Source organism: Sinocyclocheilus anshuiensis, unplaced genomic scaffold (genome assembly GCF_001515605.1).
Source record: "Sinocyclocheilus anshuiensis isolate Anshui unplaced genomic scaffold, SAMN03320099.WGS_v1.1 scaffold976, whole genome shotgun sequence".
NCBI lineage: Eukaryota > Metazoa > Chordata > Actinopteri > Cypriniformes > Cyprinidae > Sinocyclocheilus > Sinocyclocheilus anshuiensis.
This window is the reverse complement of record NW_015552538.1, coordinates 3,134,027-3,151,996: the sequence shown is the minus strand read 5'-3', so window position 1 is coordinate 3,151,996 and position 17,970 is coordinate 3,134,027. Positions and strand designations below refer to the sequence as shown.

At 38.5% G+C, this 17,970-nt stretch overlaps 2 protein-coding genes across 2 annotated transcripts in view; one reads left to right on the top strand and one right to left on the bottom strand.

Moving 5' to 3' along the window:
• Positions 1–4,954, top strand: part of LOC107663904 (armadillo repeat-containing protein 8) — a 26,197-nt gene extending 21,243 nt beyond the window's left edge. The window contains exons 19-22 of the mRNA XM_016454307.1: positions 526–621; positions 811–883; positions 3,359–3,452; positions 3,554–4,954. Of these exons, the coding sequence (XP_016309793.1) occupies positions 526–621; positions 811–883; positions 3,359–3,452; positions 3,554–3,587 (297 nt within the window). The 3' untranslated portion in view covers positions 3,588–4,954. The remainder of the gene's footprint in view (positions 1–525; positions 622–810; positions 884–3,358; positions 3,453–3,553) is intronic.
• A 2,968-nt stretch (positions 4,955–7,922) lies between these two features.
• Positions 7,923–17,970, bottom strand: part of LOC107663882 (potassium voltage-gated channel subfamily H member 8-like) — a 120,262-nt gene continuing 110,214 nt past the window's right edge. Inside the window, exons 12-15 of the mRNA XM_016454265.1 lie at positions 11,461–11,717; positions 10,897–10,997; positions 10,255–10,307; positions 7,923–9,539 (exon numbers count right to left, since the gene is read on the bottom strand). Of these exons, the coding sequence (XP_016309751.1) occupies positions 8,625–9,539; positions 10,255–10,307; positions 10,897–10,997; positions 11,461–11,717 (1,326 nt within the window). The 3' untranslated portion in view covers positions 7,923–8,624. The remainder of the gene's footprint in view (positions 9,540–10,254; positions 10,308–10,896; positions 10,998–11,460; positions 11,718–17,970) is intronic.

The following is a 17,970-nucleotide window of genomic DNA, read 5'->3' as shown; positions in this document are numbered from 1 at the left end:
GTGGAGAATGGCTGCACTTTGTTGAGAATGCTTTTGGGAAACTGAAATTTATATTTATAAAAAAAAAAAAATAAAAAAAAAAAAAAAAAAAAATATATATATATATATATATATATTTATTTATTTTTTACGTCTTGTCTTACATTCCCTTAAACATACAGATAACTGCTGTTGAACCTGGCATATTCGTTTAGAATTTAATAGTTTCCAGAGTTGATGTTTAACAATGCTGTTGTGATTTTTTTTTTTTTTTTTGCACTATCAATGTTGCAATTATTTGATTAAAAATACAGTAAAACCAGTAATATTGTGTTATAAAATTGATCTTAAATTGTTTTCTATATTTCCTATATAAAATTTATCTTAAATTGTTTTCTATATTAAGTTTAAAACAATATATGGAACGTCTTTATATTCCCTTAAACATGCAGATAACTGCTGTGGAACCCAGAACATTCATTTAGGAGCATTGATTTTAATAGTTTCCAGAGCTGATGTTTAACAATGCTTTGTCATCTTTTGCAGACATTGTGCATATTGGCCAATATTGCTGACGGAAACACTGCCAAGGAACTCATTATGACCAATGATGACATGCTCCAAAAAATTAAATATTATATGGTCAGTGAATTGTCATTAGCTCATCTGGTGTCTCAATTGTGGGCTTTTTTCAGTATGTTTTATTTCACACTATTTTATTGTCTGTACCATAGTGTCCTTGTAGTGTTGCTTGTTTCCACCTTATCACTGTTCCCCCTACTGGATAGTTATTTTGCTTCTGTGTAATTTCTTCTGTTCTCTATGTTTCAGGGTCACTCCAACGTGAAGCTGCAGCTGGCTGCCACCTTTTGCATCTCTAACCTCATCTGGAATGAGGAGGACGGTGAGAAACTCATGACACATGGGTTCTGTGGAGGGGCAGTGGGGGACAGTTTAAAGGGGTCAACGGATGCGACATGCACTTTTACAAGTTGTTTGAACTGAAATGTGTGTTTGCAGTGTGTGTACACAACCACCCTATAATGATAAAGATCCACCCATTGTTTTTTTAAATCTCGTTAAATCATTTCCCCTTTCTCATATCAAGCCATTCTTAGATGCTTGGCTGTGTGACATCACACAGACCCAGGCCACTCCCACGATTGTTGATTGACACTAGCATTTTACCTTAGACTCACCCTGAGTGAGCTGTCATCAGTCCACCATTGTTTCAGCGCCGAGCAGATGTAGACAAGAGTGTCTCCTAAGTGATTGAGGTGTTCGGTTGTTGGATGTAATAATGAACATAGCAGTCGTCATTTACTCCCGACATCTGAGCCGCTGAAGATGCAGTGGATTACCTTTGTTTTTGAAGGGAATGCGCCACCAATCTAACCTAAATGCGTCTATGTTCCCGCAAATCATTCGTGATCCAGCCTCACCTACAGAAGAAGTGAGTATGAGGTTCTTTTATGAATCTTTGCAAATCGCCTTTCCTAATAATGTGCAAGTTAGCAAGTTCTGCAGCTAAAGTAAACAGCCTCATGAGAACGGCCAGTGTTGCCAACTAATTTTGTTGCTAAATTTAGCAACAAAATTGCTAAGTTGGCAACACTGAGAACGGCTGGTCACCCCACGCAAGAGAGAGGTGGGGTGAGCAGAGCTCATTAGCATTTAAAGGAACATGCACTAAAACGAGTTGCTGAAAACAGCTGATTTTGACAAGGTAAAAAGGGTGTTGTTTTACACTACCATTGAGAAATTTAACTTTTCATTAAAACCCTAAAGAATCGTATCAACTTGTGGAAAATGGGCATCCGATGACCCCTTTAACTGTTGTGCTGTCAGTTTGTCCAAATATAAAAACATACACAACAAGATTTAAAGTAAAAACGCAGTTAGGACTGTCATTAAAATATGAATCATTATTCATTTGTGTGTGCGTTTTTTATTTTATTTATTATTTTATATTATATAAGCCGCTTTTCCACCGAAATTACCTGGAACAATTTGTCCCAGGAACTTTTTCCCCCAGACCTGTTGCTTTCTGTCTTTCCATCGCGATCTAAAGTACAGTGAAAATTAGGCAAATAGTCTGGCGACATTGGTCTGCGAGCATTTCTCAATACCAAGTACTTAAATTTCGGACTTGTGTCCTCAGTAGTTCGGACTTTGCGAATTCGACTCGGGAGTGTGAACTCCCGGGGACGGGACGACTCAAGTCCGGTAATTCTGCAAACAGCAGCGTACTTGATAACGTCAGTCAGCTCGCCTTGGCTACTGCAATTTTCCTCACTGTATTTACAATAAGAAGAAATATGATATCAAACACCACTGCCTATATTCATGTTAACATATTAATAGAATAATAGAATAAAGACCAAAGATTACCTGTTAGATTTACCGAAAACATATTATATCTTATATTTAGCCACTACAGAGACGTCAGAGCCAGCGGCAAATGTCAGAAGGACTAGCCGAGTTGAGGCTGCTCTCGTCAAGAAACATGAGCACTGAGCTCCCACTGATTGCGTGGAGCTCACGTCTCCGAAATCGGCAAAGCACATTTTCAAATAGGCGCGCTGTCTTTATAAATAAACAGCAGATTTGAGTTTTAAACAACTACATTCTCGCCTGAAATACTTTTAAAACTACATTTCATGACACAATATCAGTAATATTAAAAACAATGATGCAAATAAATGGTGGTTGAAAAAATGCTGCGTGAACTCAACCAATCAGCATGTTTAGCGCCCAAGTGCCGCCCCCGAAAGTTCCAGACATTTGAAAAAGTACTACCTCGCGAGCAGGGACTTTCTGAGGGGCAAAGTTTTACCTATAACTTTATTTAGATCCTGGTTCCTGTGGTGGAAACACACCGAGTACCGGCCCAAAGTCCCTAGTTCCTGAGGAAAGTTCCTGCGGTGGAAATGGGGCTATATATTTAAATTTCCATCTAAATATACAGTTTAATTTAAGACATTCAATGTTCTAAAGAAAGAAGACAATAAAACAAAGTCATTATGTTAAATTTAATGGTGTTATTAATTAAATGCAATGGAAAATACTTATGAAATATTAACATCTTAACATTAACTTTGTCCTAAATATTTATATAATCATATTAATATTTTTATTAAATAATAATAATATTTTATACTTATTATTATTATTAGTAGTATTATTATTACTCCTCTAAACAATTGGTTCAGGCATCTGATCCTTTTTCCGAGAATGACAACAGTGCAGCATTGGAAATACATTTTGTTAAGATTTGGTGTTGTTTATTTATATCTGATAGTGAGACCAGTCCTCGAGTTAAATAGGACTCTTTGTGTATTGTCAAGAGTACAAGTTTGTGTTTTTCCGCTTCCTCCAGGCTCACAAGAGAGACAAGACAAGCTAAAGGACATGGGCTTTGTTGATATCTTACACAAACTCACCCAGGCATCAGATCCCAACCTCTGTGACAGGTGATGGACAGACTTTCATTCATCTGTTGGTAGTTGTTTCATCTTTTGTTTGGGTTGTTGCCATAATGATTTGACTCTACACATCTCCCTCTTTCTCTCAGGGCAAAAACGGCTATGCAGCAGTATTTGGCATGACCTCGAAGGAAGACGGGAAACGGCCTCAATAACAATCTCTAAGAGGATCACATCTCCTGAGTTTTTGTTTTAGATTCGAGTTTCGTTTTGCTCTTCCTTTTGTTTTGTTGCACAAGATACCTTTTGTTGTAGAGACCCTGAACAGCTTCATAAATCAAGAGACACGGTTTCCAAGGGGCCACAACACCTTTTGGGCTTTCAGCTACATTGGCTTAATACATTTCTGCTGAACTCTTGGAACTATTATATTTTTGTTTGTTTGTTTTTTGCACTTAATGTGAAGGGAAAAAAGCTCCTCAAAGTTTGTTGCAGTGCCACCTGGTGGATTGAGGCTTTGACGCTTTGGACTCCCTTTGGAGAAAGCTGACCGACCTCTCAGTGCTACGCTTCTAGGAGCTTAGTCTCCTTATTTTGGTTTGCCGATTTACTATTGATATTATTATTATTGTAACAATTATTATTATTATTTTAATTGGGACTTTAACACAAGGTTAGAAAAAGACTTGTTTTTGTTCTTTTTTGTGGATACATACCTCGTAAATATATATAAATATAAATATAAATATATAAATATATTTTTTTGATTTTTAATTTCCCTTGCAGGTTGTTTTCCCCCTTTGTATTTTCCTCTCTGTAATTTAGGCTGATGTGGGTATGTCTGGAGAGGCAGCATGTTGGGTCATACACAAAGACATTTCGTCCAAAACATCCAACCCCACATAGAAGGTGAAAGTTTGTTTGCTCTTTACACAGGTTCCTTGTTTTCTCATTTTCACTATCTTTATCTCTACACAAATCAGTGTCCTCATAACTCCCTTTTTGAAGCTCTATAGTGAATATTTCCACTCAAATATATGCAGGCCTCTGCCATGGTGCAGCCCACTGCTTTGTGTCTTTTTTCTGGGTTGGGAAGGGCTTTTTAGCACAGAAGAGCTTGGAGATGAGGCCTAGCAGATATCACATGGTTTAGAAATGTCAGGCTTTGGTGCTTATGTTGGAAAAACTGGTTTGAATCCTGCCTGTGACCTATTTTTTTCCCAAATAATATCATATCTTCTACCACAGAAATGTTGCAGAAAAATCTAAATATTCTGAATGACTAACTGATGATGAACTCTGTCAGTTATCACATGTTTCAGATATGTTTAGCCTTGGTGCTCATATGGGGAAAACATGATTGAATCAAGAAAAATACACATCTTGAAAAGTGAAGACTTAACATTTTGATTGCCATCTGGTGGCTGACTGCAGTACAGGTCATAAACCCTGCCTTCTCCAAGTAAACAAATGAGCCCTTAAGCCAAACTAAAAAATCAAGTTGCACTTCAAATAAATGTTTCCCAAAGATGGTTTCCATGATTTTATTTCTTAAAATGCTGATTTATGTTCAAGTGTCTGTTTTTCTAAGTTTGCGTAATTAGTTATTTGATGCTATAAAAACAGGGTGTGGTGTCATGATAGGTTTTGATTTTTTTTTTTTACAGTCTATGGTTTGAATCCAAATGTCCTTTCTTCTACTTTTGTGTCCAAAAATGTAGCAGAAAACCCCCCCAAAAAATAAAAAAAAATAAAAAACAATAAATTGACAAACTAAAGTATTTGGTTGACTTAAAATAATTATTTAAAATCAACCAAATATGCTTTATATTTTATGAATTTTTCTGATAAAGTAGTTTTAAAAGGAACACAGAAGAACACTTTATTCTTAGAAAACATCACCTTTTGTTTTATTATCCTGGTAAGTGTCTCTCATAAACCTCATTACAGTTAATAAAATACATCTGGACCCGTTTGCCTTGGGTCGTGCAGTTCAACCCCTCCCCCCATATATGCAGGCACATTCCTCATGCAAATTAAATGGACATGCAGGAAACCCCAGACCCCAAAGTCCATCAAAGTTTCTACTATCCATATTTGTACCCCCTGACCTAGGTAAAGAAAATAGAAACCAAAGTATTCTGTGTTATAAACAACGTGCCCCTTCCCTATTCAAGCAAGTACACGTTAGGGTGGACAGATGGCGCACGTGCCATGTGTCCAACAAACTGATAAAACGAGATGATATCAGTCTGGTTCCAAGAGATGTGCCATATTATATGGCAACTAGTGAAAAGAAGTGACACTGGCTGCTCTGTTTCAGCCAGTCTCTTGCTGGTCATCAGATATCATAGAGATGCTGAGGTGATCTTCATTACTGAAATCCATAATCACACGGTGGTGAGGAACGAATTCAGTTTGAGGTGTTTCTGCTTCTGTTGGGCACCAGCTGCAAGAATCATCTGTGAGGTTCCTCATGGGAGTCTATTCTTATCAGGATAGCAGATAGCTAGATAAATACATAAAATCATTAAATAAATAGATCAGTGAAATAAAAGTGCAGTGCCTCTCTACTGTGAAACGACCAACAGCTTTTTTTTTTTTGACAAGTATTGTGAAAGCTGAAAAATGGGGAGTGTTATAAGATTTTTTGTTTATATTTAATGAGAAGGCACGCTGGCTGGATGGCTAAAGCTGTGTATATGTGTTTATTTCAGTTGTAGATATGCTAACTTCTGTGGCTGTTCATTAGGTGTCATGCCAAGCTCTCAGAACCCTACATGGGCTGCTCAGCATATGGCATGCCGACCCCTTCATAGTCTGACTGCTAAATATGGTTACTGTTTCACATGTTACAATGATGTAGTTTGAGCATTTTGATCTGTATGGTATTCTGATGATTGTCTTGAGTATGCCTGTTATGACTTCTTTTAAATGTGTAACTTGGGCAACAGAACATGACTTAGGCTAATACATGCTAGAGTGCTTAGCATGTCATGCATGGTGTGTGCAGGGTCAAAAATTAACACTTGCCAAGTGCAAATGTGAGTTAATTGGCTTTGGCGAGTAAATGAAACAGCCAGATGGCTGGTAATGCGTTTAGCAGTTTCCACATACATTTTTGTTTTTTTTTACACTGTATGAATGATAGTTTTGGCTGCTCTGCAACTTGAACAAATCCAATCTAAGCAATGCAAGTGAAAATTTGAACTTTTTTCTATTGTAATAGCTGTAGAAATTATGACAAACCACTGAAATGAAACCAAATTTTTTTTTTTTTTTTTTATGATGGGTGGATTAATTGTGATACTGTGAATGTCAATGTGCTAAATAAATCAATTGTGATAGGGAATGTGTGTGTGTGTATTCCCTATCACTATTGATAAAATATATCTATCTATCTATATATAGAATGAATGAATTACCATATGAATGATCTCAATTCATCCACTATATGCGGGTGTTGCAAAAGTTAATTTTGGACCCTGGTTGTATATGTGCATGTGAGCGAAGTGTTACACTTTCAGCTTCCTCTAAATCATATTTGTTTTGACTGAATATAATGAATACATCTATAAACCGACTGAAATTTATCATTTTTTAGAAGTGGAGGACAGGCATTTCCCAAGGTCTCCAATCTGACTAAATATGCAACTCATGATTCTGGCTAGTAAATGTGTTAAGTGGCTTGGGACAGACTGATTGAAACAAATGAAGTATTATGGATAATGTGTTGTGACAGCTCATTCATTTATCAATTCTGGAAATTCAAATATGAACTCGATTCATCCCAGCGTCAAAACATACCTAACCAGCATATGATGGTTTTTTCAACAGGGAAGGTGGGTAATTTGTAGAGTAAAAACATTGTTTTGGTAAAACAGCGATAAGAAACACCACCTGACATTTCCGGTATTCTGTGCATGATTAGTGCACAGCCATGCAAGGCAATCAGTGTATTTTTACTTGTTATATTAAATTCCCATAGCAATGTATGACCACAGTGTGATCTTCGCAGTTCTGGTCACCATGCTTTATGTTGACAATGATGCCTGTGAAGACCCTATAATGCCTCCATGAGGAACTCCATGAAGTTGTGCTCAGAGGAACTAACTGGCTGATGTCAGGTACTGAGGTGCTCCCAAGTGGTGAATACCATAGTGGCTCTGTTCCAAATCATAGTAAGCTACCTTATTATAAGCTGTCTACATAGGCAGCTACAATCTAACCAAAAAGGAACTTCATAGATGACCGAATTGAAACCGTTTTCATGAGTAGCAATTCTCCTTGCTGAAAAATAGCATTCTTTCAGCCTGACCAGCTGAAAAGTTCCCATATCCATACTAAACGCCATCAAAACACATTAGCCTAACCAACAGCACAAGATACTTGTTCACAGTTGATTCCAACAGAGTCTAACACACAATATTAGACTAAACATTTTAATTTATAATTATATGGAACTGTTCCTATCAATACTTTTCTTTGTTGACAAGTTCTGTTAGCGTTAGCAGCATGCTAAAATGAGACCGGAGCCTGCTGTGAACAAATGTGCATGTTGATATTACTTCAATTACAAGATTCCGACTTGTAAACAGCATTCACGTCCTTGTAGGTTGTGTAATTACATAAACTGAATTTTATGAGCTTCAACTTGTACTACTGACCACTACAAAATCATGTGGGAACACTCAAAATAGCAGTGGCTTCAGCAGTAAGATGTAGCTTTTCTGTAATATTTCTGTCTAATAATTCTCATAATTGACTATGACTTAATGGAAGAATAATTAGAATAACAGTAATTACGGCATGGTATGAATGCAGCTTTAGAGTCTCATGTGGTTTTGTATTAGGTAACAAGGTGGGACAATGCTGGATAAAACGTTTCACTGAATGCATTCTGAGATGTCTTATCCGTGATGCATACATATGATAGTGATATAGATTTTAGCCAAAACTAGGTATTTTTTAAAAGAAAGCATCATCAAAGGTGTCAGTAGCGTGCCTACGATGCCTAAAAATGCTGTTTATAAGTAGATAGCTCACTAGGGTTTGGAACAGAGCCACAAGCTGTCCAATTACAAGTGTCGTCCTGAAGGAACAGCAATCAGTTTTGTCTGTCATTCAGAAAGTAGGTGTGTTGGGGTAATTGCAGTCGGCCCAGTTCACCGCTCCCCTATTTGCTAAGTCAACTAGTCATAGTATTCATCTTTCAGTCTCTCACAGTGCTGGTCCCTCTTCATCTATAAAGCTGATATGCTCTGTGGAAGGCCTCCCTCCTGCTGCCCATTCTTGCATCTCAAACTCTAACTGAGGAGGTCCCGGCCTGGGGTTCTGCGGGGACCGTGAGGTGCCAAAAGAGGCCTGGGTTTCTGGCAGGGAGTCCAGGGAGCAGGGCAAGGGTGGGGAGGTGTGCGGACAAGAAGGAGGGGTGCACGACTGTGGCTGGACCCGAGGGGCGGTGGCAGTGGAGGAAGGGGATGAGGGAAACGGACTGATCCCCAGCCTGTGGTCACCAGGAGAGTTACTGATCGAGGGTGGTGCAGAGCAATGAGAGGGTGGTGGAGGTGGGGTGTCCTGTGAGGGGGGTCGAGGTAGCAAACCTCTGCTGTGACTGGCAGGTCGGTGAGGACCCTGGCAGGGAGAGCAGGAAGTAGACTGGGAGCGGAAAGTAGGGAGCGAGAAGGAAAAGGTTAGAGATGGGGATGCAGGATGGCTGGTTTGCAGTGGCTGGGCTGAAGCTGCCTGGGTGCCTTCTCCATCCGTTTGGGCTGTCACTGGAGAAAGAAGGACTGGCAAGGAAGGTCCACTCGAACAGCCTGCCTGAGCCTGTGCTTGGGGTCTCTGCGGCGGGCTGGTGGGTATGAGACAGCTGGGCAAGCCAATGCTCCCAGTGTCTGTGCTGTCCAATAGGGAGCAAGTAGGTCTGAGCGGTGCAGACCATGGGGCTGTGGGCGAAAGAGCTGGTGGCGTGGATATAGTTGGACCGCTGCTACTGCTGGGAGATGGAGGCATTGTTGGACTGAGGGCTGTCAGGAGAGGTTGAGATCCAATGACAAGCAAGGGCCGGAGGAGACGTGTCATTTCCTGTAGCTCTTTGCTCAGTTGAGAGACTTGCTGGGATAGACTAGTCATCTGTAAATGAGATCAACAGAATGTAAGTTATGGAACATATAGTTCTGGCTATGAAATCTGACTGGATGTTCTTCATTCAAAGCTATTCACATTAAACAATGTCCCAGGTAACTATTTCCTTATGGCTGTAGTGGCTGCATGTCTCTCGAATCACAAAATTAAGTCGTTTTACGATATAAAGAGCTTTTCGCTTGACATCAGGGTCCTGATCAGTCTCTCTGGGTTTATTTTGCAATGTTGACCAGCTTACGCTATATTATCCTGTACTTACTGAACAAAGATGTATTTTATGATAGTGCTGTAGTGCAGCCTTTTTTACAAAAATCAATAAGCCTCTTGACTTACACCCTTTAAAAGTGGTAAAATCAATGTAATGCATGGCCTCTAGTGGCTTATTGGTTTTGGTAGAGCCTGATCTACTTTTCAGACATCTTTACAGATATAAAAGGATTTTATAAGCTGCAAGTTGTGCAGTGTTGTAGTACTCAGGAGTTTGTCCGAGTCCAAACCATATTTCCATGGTCTTGGTCTTGTCCTGCACTCAATACCTATTCCAGTTCCGAGTACTAAAACTCTATCCACATTGTTGTAGTACTTGAGATTGGAATTGATCTGGAGGTTTGCGTCACACTGACGTGAAACCAGGGAAAGCATGTTTATATTTATGTTGAATATAATTTGATTTATTCTGATTTAATGTGTTTGTTTCACTTACCTCCTCACTCAGTTTGGTGATGCTCTGCTTGGTCTCCAGCTGCTCCTGGTTCACTGCAAACAAACCCGCACAAAATGAGTTTGTTGTAGAGAGGAAGGGGAAAGATTGGATGGATGAAGAAGTTCCCTGAAGTTCCCTGACCGTCTGATCCATATTGCACACAAAACTTGTAAGAGCTGCAATCTGATTGGCCAGCTTTAATTTCTCACTGTGTATCAGAAGTTGCATTAGTGAAGTTCCCAAGCTGTTACGACGAATGATTGAAAGGAAACATTAATAAATGGATTTGCTAAGGTTTGTAAAGTTCAAGGTCTGTGGCATCAAGTCTTATCCTCAAAGGACTTAAGAGTTTTGATTGAGACATTTAGTGGGACAAATATCCCTGAGCAGCAAAATATTCTGTATTGCTTTGAGGTTCATATCCAATTTCAGATGTACCAGCCCTAAATGTCACGTTAAAAAAAAAAAAAAAGTTGGCTTTTACATATTGATCAGATGGTCCCTTCCTGTCTAAGTGGGCGTTTCTTGGACAGAATAAGCTGCAGAATAAGTCTGACTGTGCAAGACAGTCTATTTTTGGAAATATTACTTCATAATATTTCCTTCCAGAAATCGCATTCTGTGTTGTAGTTGTGTATGTACCTGGGTAAGGCGATGGAGGACCGCTCTGAGGTAGGGTGGGACCGAACTCAAACCTTTGTGTTGCGCTGGAATTGCTTTCTGTCTCTATGCCATCCACAAACCTGCAGAGACATCAGACAAATGCATTGTTGTTCATGTACAGTAATTTATTCCCATTATGATTTCTGAAGGATCATGTGACGCTGAAACTGAAGTAATGGCTGCTAAATATTCAGCTTTGCTATCACAGGAATTAATTCCATCTTAAAATATATTAAAATAAGAGTCGTCTTGCAAAAACATAATAACATTTTAATTATTCCAAACCTTTGACTGATAATGTAATATAAAAATGCCTAGATAGAAATGGATTCCTTTACTTTTTGCTCATTAAATTCAAGTTGTAGATAAGTCTTGAATTCTTAGTATAAAATTGAAGAGCCAATTACTAGAGCAAGCAGCTATTCCACCCAAATTGGTTGTCATGGAAGCTGGATACTTCTAAATTATGAATCAGTAAAGTTCTTATGAGAGCCACCAGAGGGCTACAGCTCATTGAGGATGTGATGTGCGATGTGTGTGTACCTGGGGCTGAGTTCTGGTGGAGCGCTGCTGAAACTGACCACAGGGATCTGGAGGGTGGCGGGTCGCGTGTGGTCTGACGGAGGGCGGAAGGGGCGAGGGGGGAGAAGAGGTGATCTCAGGGGGGAGCTGAGGCCCCGGGTCAGGCGAAGGGGAGAACGTGGGGCCCTTGACACGGAGTGCTGCTCCTCATCATTCTCATCGTCCTCACGGATAGCAGGAAGTTTCTTCACCAGACCACCATTGCTTTCCCAGTCCAGCTGAGAGAGACAGAGCAGATTTAGTTATGTTTGTGTCTGTATGAAATGCAGTAGATACACATGCCTTAGATCAGCAGAAGTGAGTTTAAGTGGTAAAATTAGAGTTATTTTACTACAGTACTCGCAAGGTAACTACTTCTCAGCCATTCTATTTTATTATTATTATTATTCAGCTCATGCCTCTTAGTTTGATTCTGATCATTTGTTTAAATATAAAAAAATAGAATGATTTTTGAAAGATCATGTTACACTGAAGACTGGAGTAATGGCTTTAAAAAATTTAACAGAAATAAACTACATTTTAAGAGTTTTTTTAAGTTATAATGTTTCACAATATTACTGTATTTTTTATCAAATAAAGAGATCTCTTTCAAAAACATGAATGTTAGTGTATATACAGTATGTTTCTACAGTTTGAAAATCCTCCATTCTTCGTCTTGAACGAAATGTTCACATCTGACTGCAAAGTTTGGATACTGAATAGTGACTGGCCTTATCACCTGCAGTTATTTGCTAAACTGTGACCCTGGAGCACAAAACCAGTCTTAAGTCGCTGGTGTATATTTGTAGCAATAGCCAAAAATACATTGTATGGGTCAAAATTATACATTTTGCTTTTATGCCAAAAATCATTAGGATATTAAGGAAAGATCATGTTCCATGAAGATATTTTGTGATTTTCTCAATATTTTGATTTTTTTGCACCCTGAGATTCCAGATTTTCAAATAGTTGTATCTCAGCCAAATATTGTCCTATCCTAACAAACCATACATCAATGGAAAGCTTATTTATTCAGCAGTATTTCGAAAAATTTACACTTAAGACTGGTTTTGTGGTGCAAGGTCACAATTGTGATCTTACATCTATTTAGCTATCTATAATCACTTTTCACTGCCATGAAACTGTGGAATTGTGTTGAACCTACACTGTAAAAAAAATTCCGTAAAATTTACGGTAAAAAAACGGCAGCTGTGGTTGCCGGAATTTTACCGTAAAAAATACGTTAGCAACGTTTTAGGTTTTATGGTTTTAACTTAAATTTACAGTTAAATACCGTATTTTAATTAACTGACATGTTAAAATACCAACCTACTGAAGTACTGAAATCTGTTTTGCACCTTTGTAATACACTGATAACCACCAAATGCAGGTGGTGATGAGAAAGTCACATGATGAACCAAAGCCCATCACAAGCAGCTTTTAGATAATAACATATATAGAAGGTGTACAGTGTCATTCATACAAACACCAAACACCATCATGGTAACACACATGAAACTGAAATAATGCAATAAACATTAATTTAACAACATTAGGTGTAACACACAACCCTAATATACAAAACTGATAAGAAAAAACTAAGAAGAAACATAGTTATTTCAACAAAAAAACATCAAATTTGAAATGTAATGCAGGGAATTCTGGGAATGTCAATTTATGGTTATTCACTGTAAATTATACGGTCTTTTTCACTTCCAAAAACGGTATACTACCGTAAAATTAATGTCCAATACATGTAATGTCCAATACAGTTTTTCACTGTATATAGTAGGGGAATTTACTGTTAACCATTTAACAGGTTTTTACTGTAGCATTTTTACAGTCTTTTACCGTTAAATTCAGTCATTTTTTACAGTGGGGGTTACTTCCAACATTAACCCTATTCTACTGTGCCCTTGCAAGCACTTCCTTCTAAAAATGCAAATCTAGTTATTAAATAACAATTTATATTTATAAAACCATTCGTGGTCTTCAATAGCAAGTAATTCTGAAAATTATTTTCAAATGGGTAGTAAAGAGTTATGACCAGTGCGTGGCAGACTAACACAGCCTGTTGATTTTTCTTGTTCCACTCTTCCTCTCTACCATGTTTCTCAACCTCTAGCTCAACTCTCTGCATATTTTCCATTGTACTAGATTAAGGAACCTCAATTGGTTTTTGCCCACAAAAACACTGTCTTTGTAGAAGCTAAAATTTTTTTTCGATTTCTTGGTTGTTAACTCTCAGCACTGCATGTTCTTAGAATGTCATAAAAAGAATGGCTGCAAGCAGCGTTATTCTGCGGCTCCACAGAAGAGGTTGCAGAGAGGAGAGGCGGCACTGTTTATTTTTGTTTTGTCAAAACACATAAAAGACAATGTCAATCAAAGTCCGTCGCTATAGGGTGGCAACACACACACACAGCCCACATCCCTCTATTACTAACAAACATAAACCAGGAAGGAAAGAGAAGGAAAAATAAAAGGTTTTGAGCAAATCTTAATTAACGTCTCCCCCATCCCTTTCTTCCCATCCCTCCATTTGTTCTCCCCTATTCAATTTGACTGAAATCTTTCCATCTTTATCAGCAACCCCCCTCCCGTTCTCCGCACCCTTCCTCTCTCTTTCTTCGCATCTTGTTTTTTTCCCCGTTCCTCTCATGGTCTCCACCCCCACGCTCGGTCTGCAGTCCCACACCCCACCTAAAGCAGAATTTATTTTTAGCAATCTCCTTCCAATCTTAGTAACACAGACTCCAGTGGCACGAGGGGAGCATGTGTGCATGTGTGTAAGATGCTTAAATTGGTGTTTCTACAGAAGTTTTCACTTTCTTTCCCTCCCTCCCCTCCTCCAGAGAACGAGGTGTTTATTCAGGCATTTCCATGTCCCTCGAGTCGCCAAATTCAGTCAATCACAGCTAAGTATAACAAGAAAGAGAGGAAAGAATGCATTACCTTTTTCTTCCAAAGCTCCAGTGCACAAACACACACAGTCAAACAGTAATAGGGAAGCTTCCCCAATAATCACACGTCTATTCTCACCAGCTCTGCAATTACGTGCAACTGTATGTGCGAATGTGTGTTCATTAGTATTCCTTGTGCATTCTGGGGTTGCATACATGTGAAATGAGCATCGATGCTGATCTGCTATGTCTCATGGCACACACAAACTTGATTTTTACATTTTCTGAAGGAAATGAAGTGCTTGCGTATGCGAAAGTCTCTGCCAAGATGCCAAGCTATTGTTGCTGGTTGCCAGGGCATTTCTATGCGGTTGCTAAGGTGTTTTGAGAGCGCATTGCTATACAGTTGAGCTGATAGGGTGTACTGGGTGGTCTAGGTCAAACAAATCCCTTCATAATGCCCTTCAAATTGTATATCCTATTGAAAAACGATTTGATGTAGGGTTAAAGCTGCAACAGTATCTTGTATATATTCACATGTTATGTACCTGCCACTTCACCAACCATCATTCCTTCCCTCTCTTTCTCTCCTCAAACACAACGATATCTTTCTCCAGCTGGAGTGAAAGCTGCATGTGACACCTTGCAGAAGCAGCACTGCAGGAAAAAGTGAAAAGGAGAGAAAAGAGGCACCTCTCCCCCCCTGGCTGGGTCCCCCGCGCCTCGAGCTAAGATTGGATCCTGTAAGATAAAAATAGCACTGAAACGAGAGGCGCGGGGGACCCAGCCAGCATGGAGTCCCCGCCTTCCCTCTGTGCTATTCTTAGTATCGGCACATACTCCAAACCGCAGCATGCTGCTATTCCTGTCCTCACAAGTTATACTCAAGGCTGGGAGAATGCGCGCGTGTGTGTGTGTGTGTGTGTGTGTGTGTGTGTGTGTGTGTGTGTGTGTGTGTGTGTATAAGAGAGAGGGGTCTCGTGCACAGGCATACATGTGCATCTTGAAGATGAGGGGGGGAAGGGGCTTTATCTTAGTCAGGGAAAGGACACAGACTTCGAGAATGTGCAAGGAAGGAAAGATGCCAAAGACAGCAGATGGGGATCTATTTTGTATTCCGCTGGTTGTGGATGTGGGCACTGCACCGTTACACACACATACCTCCAGTCTGTAGGTCACAGCTCATAACTCTACATGCACAAATTCACTATGGACAACTGGTGTGCAGTAGAGAGTTACAGATTTACATTTCTTGCATTTTTAATAATTAATTCGGCAAACACTTTTTTCAAAAGTGACTGTTCTCACCAGCCTGGATGTTCGGTATGAAAAGCATAAATACAACGGTTACCCCAGTTACTACGGTAAACAAAGCAATGCTGCACAACTTTCTGTTTCTAATATGCTTGTCATGGAGAAGAAAGTTGCGTCAAACAATATTTACACTTAAAAATAAAGGTGCTTAAATGGTTCTTCACAGCAATGCCATAGAAGAACCATTTTTGGTTCCACAAAGAACCATTCAGTCAAAGGTTCTTTAAAGAACCATCTTTTTCTTACCTTTTTATCCACCTTTTTCTTCCTGTAAAAATGGGCGCGGCCATTTGTAAAATCTATTGGTTTCGCTTACGGTCTCGCACACGGGTCCAGCTATTTTTAGCTCTACAAAACAGTTTGTTTTGCTGCTTGATATTGAAAATTGGATAAAAGCGTCTGCTAAATGTCTAAATGTAATGTAATGTATTGAAAATATCTTACCATATTATTTTAATGCATTATCTTAATTACAAACACTGGTTTGTATAGTGCAAACATATTGTTAACAGCACATTGTTATTCCCCTCATTATTTCCCTATAGAGGCTAATGAACCGTAAGTCTCGCCCATAGGCTTACTTCCGCGTTGAAGAAAAAGGTGGATAATCTGAAGAACCTTCTTTCACCACAAATAACCTTTTGTGAAACAGAAATGTTCTTCAGATATTAAAGGTTCTTTATGGAACCTTTTAGACAAAAAAGGTTCTTCTGTGGCATCGTGAAGTATCTTTATTTTTAAGACTGTATACTGTACATGTTTCCAGGTCTTTCTTTCTTTCTTTCTTTCTTTCTTTCTTTCTTTCTGTCTGTCAAACAACCTGTTCGTGACAGCAGTAGTTCTGGGCATGTGACCAAAAATGTGCATCTTATTGGTTGGTTTTCTTGTTTGTGGTGAGAAAGCAATCTGACCAAATGAATCAACAAACCAAGCTGTAACTGGAAATGCGTTACTTAATAAGTAGCAGTTTTTAATTCTATGAGCGGAATAACAGAATATAAACAGATGCAATCTAACTAATAAGGGGAAAGTTTTACTCACATGTGACTTGCCAGCCTGGTCTCATGTTTATACGTAGGTATTAATACGTAACATTTACAAGCACAAAACGTACACTTTTGTACGTTTTTATTAATGCTAAAACGTACAATTTAGACGTATTTCAACGTTTAAAACGTACAGATCATTACGTATTTTTAACTAAAAAAACGTAAAAATATTTACGTATTGTTTATATCATTAAGATATTCATATCAATGCATTTTTATCATTTTATCAATAAGCGATTTAGATTTTTAGACCCCCTAACCTACCCCAAACCTAAACCTACCCATTTTATAGCGAATATAAAAGGATATAAAACGCAAATGACCGAAATACGCAGGAAAATACTGGTCTCATGTTTATACGTAGGTATTAATACGTAACATTTACAAGCACAAAACGTACACTTTTGTACGTTTTTATTAATGCTAAAACGTACAATTTAGACGTATTTCAACGTTTAAAACGTACAAATCGCTACGTATTTTTAGCTAAAAAACGTAAAAATATTTACGTATCTTTTATATCATTAAGATATTCGTATCAATGCATTTTTTTCATTTTATCAATAAGCGATTTAGATTTTTAGACCGCTTAACCTACCCCCCAACCTAAACCTACCCATTTTATAGCGAATATGCATTTTTTTTTTATTATTTTATTAATACGCAATTTAGATTTTTAGACCCCTTAACCTGCCCCCAAACCTTAACCTACCCATTTTATAGCGAATATAAAAGGATATAAAACGCAAATGACCGAAATATGCAGGAAAATAACCATTTTAGTAAAAAAATAATAATTTAGTCGCTAATTCCACTCCTACCTATAAACCTAAACATTTCTGTACAGTATAAGAAAAACATGACAGACAGATAGGCCTAAATGCCATTACAATAATTTATTTATTGCAAAAATGTCAAAAGCAGTACCAAGTAATCCAAATGATGATGCGTTGCACCCGCAGTCCTCTTTGGCGGAATACAGTAGGTTTGTGTGATCCAGAGCAGAATTTATGTTGTTAATCGCTGAAAATATTATCCAGATAATTTTCCCGATCCACTCCCTGAACTCGTGACATGAAGGCGTGCGCGCATCATTCAAACTAGGGATGGGCGTATCGAACCGAAGTATCGATATATCGATACTGACGCGAGAATCGAAAGTATCGATACTCAAACAAAAAATATCGATACTAAGGTGCGCTTTATTTACCAGTGGTTTTGTTTAT